Here is a 14,620-nt window from a genome sequence, read left to right as displayed (position 1 = left end):
AAATGCTGTTGTTTCAGACCCAGAATGATTTCATGGTGATCTGCAATGTTGCAAAAATCTTAGAGCTTGTAGTGCCACTAATGGAGCACCCAAGTGAGACCTTTCTTGCCACTATTGAGGAAGACCTCATGAAACTCATCATCAAATATGGCATGACAGTAAGTTTTTAATTGCTACTATTCTATTGATTCCTTTTCACATTACTTGGGCTTAAAGACAGTCTTGTCTTCATTATGAAGATAACTTTTGAGTCATAAAAAATCAGTGTATTGGGTTTACCAGGGTTTCCACATGGTTTTGCTGTATTTTAATTTTGAGTTTGAGTAGGTTCTCAGGGCAGTCTAGGGAGGGACATTACATTATATCTGTTAGATTGTTAATTTTAGTTCAGCATAGCTTTTTCCTGCATAACTTCACAATAATCTGAATTAAAACTTCTAAGTAGATAATTTATTTGTTCTTTCTTGCTCCTAGGTTGTTCAGCACTGTGTGAGCTGTCTTGGGGCTGTTGTGAACAAGGTCACCCAGAACTATAAATTTGTGTGGGCCTGTTTTAATAGATATTATGGTAAGCAAAATCATAACAAGTAACTGTCACTTTTCAGTTTTGAGTACAAGTCTTATCTGAGGGATACACCACAATTAAACTCTGTGATAAAAACTTTCATTTTACTGCAGGTGCACTTTCTAAATTAAAAAATCAACACCAGGAAGACCCCAACAGCACAATACTTACTGCCAATAAACCAGCACTCCTTAGATCACTTTTCACTGTTGGAGCACTGTGTCGGCATTTTGATTTTGATCAGGAAGATTTTAAGGGCAACAGTAAGGTAAAATAACTTTCATTTATCCTCCATGTCTTAGGTATAATGAATGTTCCACTTTAATTTGAAAGCACATTGTTCCTAGTCCCCCTGAGGTATATATTTTTTCATAATACATATGGTATAGCTTTCTGGTTTTTAAATACATGATTTTGCAAGGACTATGCAGTAAAGTTGTATTTCTTCTTTCCTTTTATATATATATGCTTTCTATAAGAGATTACAAACATCTCTTTCATCTTCAAATAGCTATTATTTTTGTTCCAATTTGCCCAGGTTAACATTAAGGATAAAGTACTTGAACTGCTGATGTATTTTACAAAGCATTCAGATGAAGAAGTACAGACAAAAGCCATTATTGGTCTTGGTAAGAAATATTACTGTTTTTTTATTATTCTGCTCCAGTAGAAATTCTTGTGTATCAGTAGGAATTCACGTATTTGTGTAGTCACAGTAGAGTTTGCTTAAAATCAAAACTTACAGCATATTTTGTTTGAGAACTGGTCATAGCAAAGCTGTCAAAGGGTTCCTAGTTGCATAAGTCTGCAGAAGCCTGGCTGCTTTTGACAGTGAATGCCTTTTGATGTGTGACCAAATTGTAGAGGGCAGCAAATTTCCAAGGTAATGAAGATGCTATTTTTTTACTCCACATGCAAGTATGTTGTAACTCCAAACCTTGTTTTTCAGTTCACAAGGTAAAAAAGAATGGAAAAACTTGAAACATTTTAGGGGCAGGAGCAGGAATTCTGCAGGAGTCAAGGGAACTGCTGTTTATAAAAGTAGTTGGGTGGCCTTTGTGAGATTAGTATGGCATTTCAGTGACTTGCAGTAGAAAAGGAACTGCTACTGACTTAGGGACAGAAATCGTACATCCAAGAAAATCTTGTTTGAGCAGAAGGGTCTTGTGTCTGGAAGAGCTCAATCGTGGTTATTGCATGGTCTAAAATAAATTGTCTCCAAGGCCTGAGAGCCTTCATTTTACGATTTAACTGTGGACAAGAATTTGCCTCTTTTTGTTGCTTTTTTAGGTGACTTTTCAGATATTCTACTCTAATACAGGCTAGAGAGGGCTCTGAGGATAAGGATCAAGACTGAATCTTCATTTCATATTCTATGATAAACAATTTCAAGACAGTTGAGCAGGATTAATGGCATTGGAGTTGCCTCTGTTGCATTAGCAATGCTGTGATTCTCTGGACTACCTGCTAGGCATTATATCAATGTGGATGATACTTACCTATAATCCAGTCCAATTAAATCGCACGCTACAGAATATCATATGTGGGGTAGGGTCTGTATTCCTAACCATAGACATGATCACTCTGCTCAGGGGTATGGAGTTTGTCACATTTTTCAAAAATGATGTTTCTAAATTATAGACTGAACTGTGATCTGTTTTGTCAGAAGTCATTCTTCAGATTTTTTTTCTGCCTGTAAAAATATCAATCTTTATTTTAATTAAACCTCACTGTTTTTAGTGATATATTGATTTCATCCAAGTACTGAAGATAGCTCTTGGATATATGGAGATGTTGTAGACAGTGCAAATTTCCACCTCAGGCTGGTCACTGAGCAAAGTTGTTGAAGTCATTCAATGTTTGTGAGCAGCAGTACAGTGAAAAGGACTAGCAAGCCAACTCAACATTTATATTTGGTGAAAAAGGTCATGTGAAGAATGTACTTTCCTATCAGCCTTTAACTGAGGGACACTCACCTGTTTTAGCCTTTGCCTCAGGATGTGCCACTGCTGTTGAGGGATTAAGCCTAATCCTAAAGTTAATTATTATGGTTGTGCTTCTCTTACAGATGTGTACTTGAAAAACAAGTTGAGGATATAAACTTGTTAGTAAATTTAGCTAAACTTTTAAGTACGTAATAGTTAATGTTTTACTCAACCAAGTTCAGTGCTTACTCTAAAGATTCTTAACAGAGTGAAAACAAAGGTGTGAAGAGAAATGGTGTGACAGCATCTCTGAGATGTGAATTCAGTCCTTAAAAAAACATACAGCAGGTGCCTTTCTTCATCTCCTATGACAGCCTCTTATGCCAAGTAAGATTTCTTCCCCAGTTAACTGGGGGTGGAAAAGTAAGAATTTCCTTGAGAATACTGGTGGTTTCGATTTCTTAAAGTGAATGAAGAAAAAGTTTTATGAGTTGTTACAGATACTTCCATGTGCTTTTCAATTTTTAAATTAACCATAAGAAATAGGTTGGATTTTGTACAGAGGTAGTCAAGTTACAAACATCAATATACACTTGTAAAGACCACACAATCATACCACATATGCCAAAGACCACCCTAATTTCTTTTTCTTCTCCTTTCCCGTTCTCTCACTTGCTTTTATTCTTCTTGTTTTGGGACTGAAATGAGATCCGAAACACACTGAGGGCTTGCCTTGGACTTAGCCTTTGCCTATACTGTCTTTTTGTGTATGGAGCCTGTTTTAAAAACTTGACTAAATCTTCCCTTTGTTACAGATATTCTTATATATTGCTCTTGTATAATTCTATTTGCTTTCATTTTTCACCCATTTTTCTCTTATGTTCCTATTTTTTCTATGTGCCCATTTACAATCTGAATTTTTTGTGATCATAGAAAATGCATTTAATGTCTGCTTTTCCTAAACAGTCTTAAAAACAATTAGTTAGTTAAATGTAAACTAAATTAGAATGTTATGTTCTCATTACAGTTTTTTTAAGATACTCCATAAGAATTTGTCAACAGCACTTCTAAATCTACATACATTTATCTAAAATGGTAAATACTGCCAGTAATTTAGAAAAGGTTTTATTAAATACAGACTTAAAAATAGCCAGTTCGTTGGCAGGGGTAAGACTACAGCTAAGAACTGTTCTGTAGAGAGTACCTTCCAAAACACATAGTCTTGGGAACACTTCAGATGATCTTCAAGAGAAGACTACAATAGGCATATGAATAATGACAGCAAGAGGTACAAATTGTACTGTGTTCCCTGGTGACTATTCTATTATGATGTTAAATACTCACGGTATTTATCAATTTTTCCACATTTTCTCTGCATCTGTATGAGTCACATTTTACAGTTGCAGCAAAATGTTTGTCTCTTGATGTATTAGAATGTCTAATACCTTAGAATGTATTAGAAAAAATGACAGATAATTTTTGGTAACATTCCTTTCTCATTCTTATGATAGCTCCTAGTCATTGAGATGCAGGCCACTACACTGGACCTGGTTCCAGACCTGTATAACTTTCCATGCAGCTGCCCTGGGTCAATACTCCATTTTATCCATCAAACAGAGTCGTGGTAAATAGAACTGTCATGGTTATCAGAACTTCTTGCTAGCAACGGATGATGTCCATATGGAAGTGTGATACTGTTTGGACTAGAAAAAGCTATGCTACTGGAAGGAGATAAATTTCATACCTTTCTTCTGAAGAACTTGAAAAGCAGAAATACAATTTCTAGATTATAATAATGAGAACCATTTCCTCTTTTCTCCACTCTTAGGATTTGCATTTATACAGCACCCAAGTTTAATGTTCGAACAAGAAGTGAAGACTCTGTACAACAGCATTCTTTCAGATAAGAACTGTTCAGTAAACTTAAAAATCCAGGTGTTAAAAAACCTCCAGACCTACTTGCAGGAGGAAGATACACGTATGCAGCAGGCAGACAGAGACTGTAAGTGCTGAATTGTTCTGTGTTCATGAGCCTTGCAAAATCTGACTTTGTTGCATACAGTTACTATATATCTGCGCTGAGTCACTTAAAATTGTAAACAAATCAGTAGTATTGTACCCAAAGTATTTTAGAATTATTTAAAAAGAGATATATGCATAGATGTATTATTTACTTCCAAGATGTACAAATACTGGAAGCAATCCAGAATTCATAATTGTTGTAATTATGGTAATAATATTTTTTATCAAAAAACCCTCTTAAATTTAATTTGCAGATAAAAAATAATAAGTACAACATTTTTTAAAATACTTTATTAAGGAATTAAGAGTTGAATTAAAATTTTGTCCATTTTTTGATATGTGTTTATACATTAGATTGTTCTTTGTTTCATGAGATCATAAAGCCATTCTAAGACAGCTGAAATATATGTTTATTGTGAAACTCAAAGATCAGCATATATCAAGTGATGGCAAAATAAATGGTTATACTATGATGAGTATGCTATTGCTTTTGTCCTTTTTACAGGGAAAAAAGTAGCAAAACAGGAAGACCTGAAAGAAATGGGTGATATTTCCTCAGGGATGAGTAGTTCCATCATGCAGCTGTATCTCAAACAGGTCCTTGAGGCTTTCTTTCATAACCAGTCCAGTGTACGCCACTTTGCTCTAAATGTCATTGCACTGACATTAAATCAAGGTCTCATCCATCCTGTTCAGGTATGATAGGCTTTTGTGGTAGGACTTTCTTTTATTCATGTTTTTAGAGGCTTTCATACTTGCTACATAAATTTCCAGGTCCTCTCTTCTACTTATGTTACAGAAGTTTCTTACTGTAGCCAGAGGCCTTTACAGAAGGTGTATTTTGAAATCTGCTTTATGTTGTTAGCCCACAAGATTCCAAATGCTTCATTATCTATTTTTTTGATTAAGATGTAAAACTCCAGGCAGTACCTAAAGAGAATGTAGATATGTGCACTGGAGCATAATTCTGTCACAACTTAGAGGTATATGCCAAAATGTTTTCTTTATTTAGTTCTTTATCCTGTGTCAGCTTGCTTCCACCTCAATCCCTATATCCTCCAAGCTCTATGGAATTCCACAATCAGTGTCAGAGCTTCAGCTGTCATCTCCATCACTCTTTGCTTATATAATGTTTTGTAATTAATTTTTGGTGTAGCAACCATTGCACATGTTCAATCATAAATGATTTTTTGGGGTTTTTTTAAATGCAATTTTCTGTATTTTAAGTTCACTTTAGAGTTGGAGAAAAAGGGAAATACTACCTGAAACCTCACAACTTCTTTATAATGCTGGTGTCTCATAGTATTTTGTTCTGTTTACTTGAAAAAAGAGTAGCAAGTTGCATAGACCTTCCTACTCTAATTTCTGCAGTAGAAACAAAGAAAAAAGACTGAGAAAGACTCCTCTTTCTCAGTCTTTTTTCTTTGTTTCTACTGCAGAAATTACAATGCCGCAGTACAATGCCTCTGAATAACTATTTCATTTGTTTTTCAAGTGTGTGCCATACTTAATTGCTATGGGCACAGATCCAGAGCCCTCTATGCGAAATAAAGCTGACCAGCAGTTGGTGGAAATAGACAAAAAATATGCTGGGTTCATTCACGTAAGTAATTCTAATTTAACATTTTACAAAATACTGTTATGTTCTCTAGTGGTTTAACACTTAAATATGCTTCAGCTCCAGAGAAAAAGTATAAAACAAAAAAATAAACAATAACTCTTAAGCAGTTGTAAGGATGACTCCCCTGAGAAGGAAGGATAATATAATTTGAAGTGTCTCTTCTAGTCCATAATCTCCTTTAATTTATGATTCAGATTAATATTTTCCACACTAAATAGTATTTAAAAGCCTTTATTTGATAAGAGGTAAGGACAAGTGTTTCATAGTGTTTAGCAGTGATTTTCCTGTATCAGTGGACTAGAAAAGAAAACACCATGTAACAGTCAATAGAAGTCCTTAGAATATATATATATTAGAGTGTGCAAGGCACCAAGGCTTTATAAATTGTAAACTACGCAGAAGCAGCATAGGAAGCTGTTTACCTCTGATGAATCTTGCTGAAAGGAAAAACTAAGGGCTATGTAAGGATGTGGAGTTGTGGCATAGTGCCAGCTGTGCTTAAGATCTGAAATTAAGCTGCAGTATTTCCTTATTTTGGAAGACCCCAATCTAGATTCTGTGTGTGTACTATGTTGTAGGACTTCTCACATGTCCTTCTTTGTATTCCAGTGCATTTGGAGCATTGCACTGTTGATGGCATCCAAGCAGATAACTCATCCATTAAGTGAAGGCTAGCAGTTGAAATTTGCTGTATTAGGCAGCTAGGATTAAAGACAGTGTATAGACACACAGACAACTTTGCTGAACAATAGCAGAGGTAGTATGAGGACAGTTGGCTATGCAGCCTAACTAGAGAATCAGTTTGTTCTGGAAGTAGAGCAGGACCGTTGAAGTGAGTAAAATCAACTGGAAATTATTGGATATATGAAAAAAAAAAACAAAAAACAAACACTTATTTTCTACTTGTTAGTCTTATTGTACTCATATAGATTCAGTTATTGGTTTTACTACAGGGGATATAGTATATATCACATATAGTATATACCACAAGCATATACATGTGGTAGAATATTCTGTTTATGTATAAAAACATTTCAGTGTTCTTGAAAATTGTTTAAATTAAATACCTGGCTGTAGTTGGTAAACAGATTAGCTGTATGTTCATAGCAGAATTTACAGTCAAAGTGGTTCACAAGACGTTCTAATCTCTGCCACAAAGACAGCTGTTTGACAGCTCAAATCTCTTTACCATCTCAAAAGGTAGTATTGCCTCAGTGCATGTTTTTAATTGAAATTTCAGATGAGCATCCCTTTAAAAGGATTCAGTTGTTCTGTTTTGGAAGCAATGTTTTGAATAAAAATAAATATATTTCCATTTCAGATGAAAGCAGTGGCTGGTATGAAGATGTCTTACCAAGTACAGCAAGCAATTAATACCTGCCCAAAAGATCCTGTGAGAGGTTTTAGACACGATGAATCATCCAGTGCCCTGTGTTCACACCTCTACTCCATGATTCGAGGGAACCGTCAACACAGACGAGCCTTTCTAATTTCTTTACTCAACCTCTTTGATGATACTGCAGTAAGCACCACATTTCCTTCACTTAAAAAGAAGTTAAAATGCAGCATTACAAGCTTAATTTCCCCTTTTATGATGTATTTTAATGACATAATTATTGATAGCTTTGTCCCCAATGTACATTTTTTACTTTCTAATATAAGGTATTTATCTGTGTAATAGAATGCATGTTACATCACTCTGTACCTTTTTATACTCAGTTTGGACTGATCAGAAATAATATATCTTCAGGTATGACTAAATTTTGCATGTATAGATGTTGTTTACAGTGCTTTTGGGGGTTATATAGAATAAAAATTGTGGTCATGTTTTTTGCTCTAGATTCTTAGGAACATTGCGGAAGTATATGAATCCAGCATATTTCTACATGTATTTATGTGTAATTTTTTCTTTAACTTCCAGAAAACAGAGGTGAATATGCTTTTGTACATAGCAGACAATCTAGCCTGTTTTCCTTACCAAACACAGGAAGAGCCACTGTTTATAATGCATCATATAGACATTACACTATCAGTTTCTGGTAGCAACCTACTACAGTCATTTAAAGAGGTATGTGCATTTATATTTTAGTATATTATGGTGGTGGAAACATAAGCTTCTCTATAATGTGGTCAATTTTTCAGTAAATGCAGTACTATTATTATTGTGTTAACCAGTTACATTACTTGGCATGTAAACAATAGTCAAAAACCAAGTAACACTGTCTGTTCTGACCTTTATCTGCTAGACACTAGTCAAAAAGTCTACTTACATTGCTGCTTATATTATTAAAAAAGAATGAATTTTGAGATCAAATCTGTATAATTTCTCAATATGTCTGAATAACAGTTAATTGTATGCATCTGAAAACACATGAACCCACAATCATCGTGGAATAGTAGTTTGTTGTGGTTATTTGTAAAATTTTAATAATGAAATCCAGTTGGCAGTTTATTTTGTTGTCAAGTGGCTGATGGCAGTTGCATTTGTTGCCTGAGAGATTTAAAATACATTGTTTATTGCAAGAGAGGAGTGGGCAGTATTTCTTAAGTCAGCGGTAAGAACCTGAATCATGATAGAGTACCTGTTGTTATGGCAACACACAAGCCTGTGAGACGCCTCTGCTTCTTAAAGACTTCAGTGTCTTCCTTTCCTGAACAGCTGTTACAGTAGAAGGTGCAAATTGTCAGGAAGCAGTTTCTAGAATGTCCAGTTTGACTAATAAACACAAGTCAGAGTTAATGCCTGAAAGTTCACAGCTTGAAATGAATTTACTGTGCTTTAAAGTCTCACCCTACCAAAGCTGATCTGCTAGAAGGAGACAATACATTCTTCAGATTGAGAACTACTGTGTAGCACCTAGCTCCAAAAGGATGAGATCCTGCATAGGTCTGTGTCCTGAAAAATCATACTATGTGCAGTAATAATGCATATGTGAAATTCTGTAGATCTAGAAGTAATCATAGAACTAATTATAGAATCATAAGAGGGCTAGGGTTGGAAGGGACTTTAAAGATCACTTTGTTCCAACCCTCTGTTATGGGCAGGGACACCTTCCACTAGACCAGATTGCTCAGAGCCCCACCCAGCCTGGCCTTGAACACTGTCAGGCATAGGACAGCTGATTATTTTTAGTCATTATTTATTCATTATTAATATGATGACTTTGGTCAGCAGTGTAATTAGTGTCATAGAATTTTGAGACAAGGATTTAAAACCGTCTTGGACACCAAAGTACATATGGAAATCTCCATGAGACACAGAAATTATATTTAGGTGAAAGAAAAACAGAATTTTCTTCCTGATTTATTGTGTTTGGTCTTCTACTGTATTTTGCTGTCACTGCTAATGAACTTCAGGAGTCATTTAATGATAACATAGCAGGGGAGTGCTTGTTGCTTCAGTTCCTTCTGTATGCACCTTGCAAGAAAATCTGGGTGTTGGATACATTTTTCAGTATATTTTTGCCATAAATAATTTTAAGACTATCAAGTTATAAATTAATATTTAATATTAAAATTAATTGTTCAGCAAATTCTCTTTAATTTAAGGTAGTAATGATTTTGGACAGATTATTTTAGGAGCATACATGATATTACTTATCCTAATTTTGAAATGTGTTTTAACTTCTCTGTCTTGCAGTCTATGGTGAAAGACAAAAAAAAGGAAAGAAAGCCTTCATCAGATGAGGAGACCGAGAGTGACAGTAACAGTGGTAGCGGGAGTGAAAGTGAGGAGGAAGCTTCTAAGCCTCGGAGGTTACGGAAACGGGTGGACTCTGATTCAGATTCTGATGAAGAAAATGATATAAATGCAGTGATGAAGTGTTTACCTGAAAATTCAGCTCCTTTAATTGAATTTGCTAATGTCTCCCAGGGCATATTATTACTTCTGATGCTGAAACAGCATCTAAAGAACCTCTGTGGATTCTCTGATAGGTAAGGAAGGCTATTTAGATAATAGGACACTTGCTATGCAGTGATATTTTTCCATTTGTTTAAGTTGATTGTAACTGCCTGTTTAAGCAATATATTTATGTAACAGAGAAAAAAAAAACTATTAAGTTGAACTTTGGCTTAAAAAAAATCAATTATTTGACTTCTTACCAGGCTATCTATTGTATATGGAATGATTCAGAGAGAAATATTTATATTGGAGGCTTTAAAAGTTTTTTGCTCAAATTACTCTGGATTTTCCTTTAAAGGTATTTTCTTTTGTTTTCTTTAAACAGTAAAATTCAAAAATATTCTCCATCTGAATCTGCAAAAGTTTATGATAAAGCTATAAACAGGAAGACAGGAGTGCATTTCCATCCAAAACAAACTTTGGATTTTCTACGAAGTGATATGGCTAATTCCAAGATCACAGAAGATGTGAAGAGGAGTATAGTAAAACAGTACTTAGATGTAAGTAAAGTTGCTTTGCAGAAAGTCTGTAATCTTTTAATACAGTATAAACTTGAAAGTACATTTCAAAATGTTAAGTTCCTGGTTATCTTATGTGAGGTGTGGATCTTCCTTTCAGGATGTTTAACAGGACTGTATTTCAAAGATTTCTAATAAGTTTAAACTCAATGATATTTAATTTCAGCTTAAGGATATTCATCTTAATGGAGTATTTTCCAGTTTTTGATATCCATGGTGTATACCTCTCCCATGTTACTTTTTCACTTTATTCCTGACTCTTTCCATCATGGGAACAGAAACTCAATGTGATTTATTAGCTGTCCCTCACCCTGCACTAATAACAGTTAGAGAAAACTTGCCATTTGGAAAACACAGGAAGAAAGCTTTTGTATATCTACCCAAAAAAAAAATCAGAAAGTTAAGTTTGTAGAGTACAACATGAACTTTTCAAGTTGTCTACTGTTTTACCCTGTTTCTTTATTTTGCTACTTGTTTCTAACATAATGTTACATGATATAAATGTCCATGTTTAAAGTTACAAAGTGAACTGATCTTCTTTGTTTTAATAGTTCAAGCTCCTTATGGAACATTTGGATCCTGATGAAGAGGAAGAAGATGGAGAGGTGTCAGCTAGCACAAATGCTCGGAACAAAGCAATTACCTCGCTGCTTGGAGGAGGCAGCCCTAAAAACAATGCAGCTGAGACAGAGGACGATGAAAGTGATGGGGAGGATAGAGGAGGAGGCACTTCAGGGGTGAGGCGGAGGAGGAGTCAACGTATTTCGCAGCGTATTACGTAAAATGATTTTTATGTGCTTATAAATGTCAGTTTATTATATTAAATGTACACCAAGTAATGTAATCCACATGAAAAAAAAAGCATTTTGTAGATAGAGATTCTCTACTTAACCGTTTATACAACTTTTGTAGAAAGTTTAACAGAAAAGACAATAAAAAAAACCAAACTAGAAAATGAGATTTATCCCATATAAAAAGTTATTAATTTTCCTTTGGAATGTACTGTGTGTTATCCTTTTTATTGTTGCCAAGTTTTTATGTAGCTTTATGATTCATGTGTATATATAATTTTATATATCAATAAGAGATAAAGACACGGGTACAAATTAAGAGTATGTGGTTTTACAAGGATATGTTAACCCCTTGGCGCTGGCGGTCGCGGTGCGTCTCATTGCCGGCAATGGAATGTGTGCCGGGGAATCCCAACTCCCGGCGTCAAGGGATTAAAAGCAATAAAAGCAATAATTTCACTAAAGTTCTTTTGTGTAACACTTGGTCTTTTTTCCCCCCAATGTTTTAGTCATTGAGAAGGTCAAAACGAAATTCAGACTCTACGGAGTTGGCAGCACAGATGAATGAAAGTGTTGATGTCATGGATGTCATCGCTATTTGCTGTCCAAAGTACAAAGACCGACCACAAATTGCAAGAGTAGTACAGAAAACCAGCAATGGCTTCAGTGTTCAGTGGATGGCAGGCTCCTACAGTGGCTCCTGGACTGAGGCTAAGCGCCGTGATGGCCGCAAACTGGTGCCTTGGGTAGACACTATTAAAGAGTCAGACATTATTTACAAAAAAATTGCTCTAACGAGTGCTAATAAGCTGACTAATAAAGTTGTGCAGACTTTACGATCGCTGTATGCCGCCAAGGATGGAACTTCCAGCTAATGAATTTGTACATGCAGCCAAATTTACAGGAATTGAAATAACAGAAAAACTTGAAATATCAACTTTATGGCAAAAAAAAAAAAAAAAATCAGTTAAATGAAGAGTAAGAATGGAACCTGGGACGCGGGGAAAAAAGAAGGAGATGTTTGGTAAACATTTTTGTGGGAGCTTCCTTCGCTGTTGTGCAGCAGAAACTTCTCAGTTCATTTTTACTCCCACTGTATTATAGTTTAACAAAAAATTGTTTATATCTTGAAAAAAAAACCTTTCTGTTTAAAAAAAATAAACAAGTGAATGTTGGAAATTAGTCTGTTAATGTTCTTAATAAAGTGTTCTTGGAGTTTAACCTAGCAGCGGATGGCTTTCTTTAGCTTAGCCCAGTTTCCAGGAAAGCATTGTTTTTCCAGGCTGTAAAGTGGCAGAATCTCCTGGATATATAATTTATTCTGTTGACGAAAAAGAAAAAAAAAAAAAAAAAAGAAAAAAAAGCATGCAGTATCTATGACCTATCTGCAGGAGTTTTTGTAAATGTAGATTTTGATGTATTAGGTCACCCTGAAATAATACAAGAAAAGGGATCCCCAGCAAATCTGGTGGAACAAATACTGCAATAAATTTTTTTACTTCTCTTTGTTACTTGTCTGTTTCCATTTGAATTTCTTATTGTAAAGATCTGTTTAAATCCATTTATATTATTTTGCAGTCTTTTATGTAAAATTTACTATATCAGTGGTTTTCAAAACAAGACATAAAATATTGTTTATACAGTTTGTATAGACTGACTTCTGAATAATTGGTATCTTTTTATTTTTTATCCCTAGAAGGGTGTAAACACAAGTTAACTCCAGGTTTTTATTGTATCCTGCAATATTTAGTATTAACTATATGATTTAGCACTGTGCCAAACACATTTTAAAGAGTACATTTTGATATAAAAAGAAACTATAGTTTATTCCTTGTATGCTTCAATTTATTTCTAATGCTGTCCAAGTGATAATTTATGATAGTTCAAATTTGGGGAAGGCTGAATGACTCTTCTGCTTGGGCCAACTGGCCATGTACACATTTCTCTGGGTTAATATAGAAAGGCTTGTGTCAAGAGGAGCTAGCCACCAGTGTCAGAGGAGTCAATGGGTATGAGTCTGGGCAATTACACTACGTTCCTTCACAGATGAATTTTTAAAGAAAATGTTTGTATATTAGACTAATTTTTTTACTAATTGAAAGATGTTTTCATTTTTTGTAAATTGAAAAAATGCTATAGAAATCTTACAAAAATATTTGCTTCAACTGCCTTGCCACAACCTTTCATAAGCAGTTTGTCTTCCTAGAGAGCAAGAAAAGCAGCATATTTGCAAAGAGGAAAAAAAATCTAAAAAACAGCTAAACTTTTAGGAGTATATTAAACCCTGGTGTCTTTTCAAATTATTTATCAAAAACAGGTGTTCCTCAACATAGTTGTTTTTCTATTATGTTTTGGTTCTTTTAAGAATTTAATATATGATAGAGGGCTGTTTTTATGAAACTAACTTGCAGAATTCTAATACATTATTCAATTTGTAAGGAATAATAACAGTATTTCAAAATATTGATATGTTAAAAACCCAAACAACCCATTAAACAAATTATTAATAACTCCTCAGAATCCAGTTAGTAAATTGTTGGGGAATGCCTCTTTGTTGTTTCACCACTGGAATTTTTCTGAACAGAAATTATTTAGCACCTCTTTGTTTGATAGTGTTGATAGTGGTCTCTTCACCATACAAAAAACCACCTCTTGGGCTAAGATCAGTATTGTTAAAGGAGGGAGAAATAGGAGAAGCAGGAGTCAGTCCTCTGCAGCTCTGGAAACAGGACATTTTTGTAGCAAACAATGAAAGACTATATATTTCAGGGCCAAGTGCAGCCTTTATACTGGCAAACTCATACTTGGAGACTAGAGGGGTTATATGACATGTCAGATATTACTGATAAGCAGAGTTGAAAATACTTCACCAAGAAACTCCCAAGTGGTAAATCCAAGGATTTCATAAAGTTGCAGTTTAAAATTAAGTTGGCTATTACTCATTTCTAATGCAATTATATTAAAGCATCTTATTTTTAATAGGTAATACAAATATTTCCTTGTTCATTTCATGTGGCTTTTCCAGTAGTAAAGATGGGGGTTATTTCGGTTTACTTGGTATTTATTGGAATAAAATTATCAGAAAGAAGTTATAATTAAACAGTATAAACTTGAAGTCTAAAGTTGTCTTAGTTGAGAGGATTTAGACCATTACTATATTGTGTGTTATGCCAGTGGCATACATGCTCCTTGATGGGATGTGATGGTTGTTACATAATTTACAGTTACAAAGTTGATTATAGATTATTAAATAAATTGAATATGATTCTTACTA

At 34.6% G+C, this 14,620-nt stretch overlaps 1 protein-coding gene across 5 annotated transcripts in view; it reads left to right on the top strand.

The window, feature by feature from the left end:
* The window catches only part of NIPBL (NIPBL cohesin loading factor), a 151,795-nt gene extending 137,175 nt beyond the window's left edge, over positions 1–14,620 (top strand). For 4 of the 5 annotated variants that reach the window (XM_054004299.1, XM_054004301.1, XM_054004297.1 and 1 more), the window contains 13 exons: positions 18–158; positions 475–568; positions 679–833; positions 1,104–1,194; positions 4,319–4,492; positions 5,018–5,208; positions 6,008–6,115; positions 7,455–7,655; positions 8,055–8,201; positions 9,774–10,069; positions 10,363–10,537; positions 11,107–11,292; positions 11,856–14,620. In XM_054004299.1, coding sequence (XP_053860274.1) covers positions 18–158; positions 475–568; positions 679–833; positions 1,104–1,194; positions 4,319–4,492; positions 5,018–5,208; positions 6,008–6,115; positions 7,455–7,655; positions 8,055–8,201; positions 9,774–10,069; positions 10,363–10,537; positions 11,107–11,292; positions 11,856–12,221 — 2,325 coding nt within the window. In that variant the 3' untranslated portion in view covers positions 12,222–14,620. Of the gene's footprint in view, positions 1–17; positions 159–474; positions 569–678; positions 834–1,103; positions 1,195–4,318; positions 4,493–5,017; positions 5,209–6,007; positions 6,116–7,454; positions 7,656–8,054; positions 8,202–9,773; positions 10,070–10,362; positions 10,538–11,106; positions 11,334–11,855 lie in introns of all 5 variants that reach the window. The other variant, XM_054004298.1, reaches the window with a different exon arrangement.

This window comes from Vidua macroura, chromosome Z, assembly GCF_024509145.1.
Source record: "Vidua macroura isolate BioBank_ID:100142 chromosome Z, ASM2450914v1, whole genome shotgun sequence".
In the NCBI taxonomy this organism is placed as follows: domain Eukaryota; kingdom Metazoa; phylum Chordata; class Aves; order Passeriformes; family Viduidae; genus Vidua; species Vidua macroura.
This window is presented reverse-complemented; position numbering and strand designations above follow the sequence as displayed.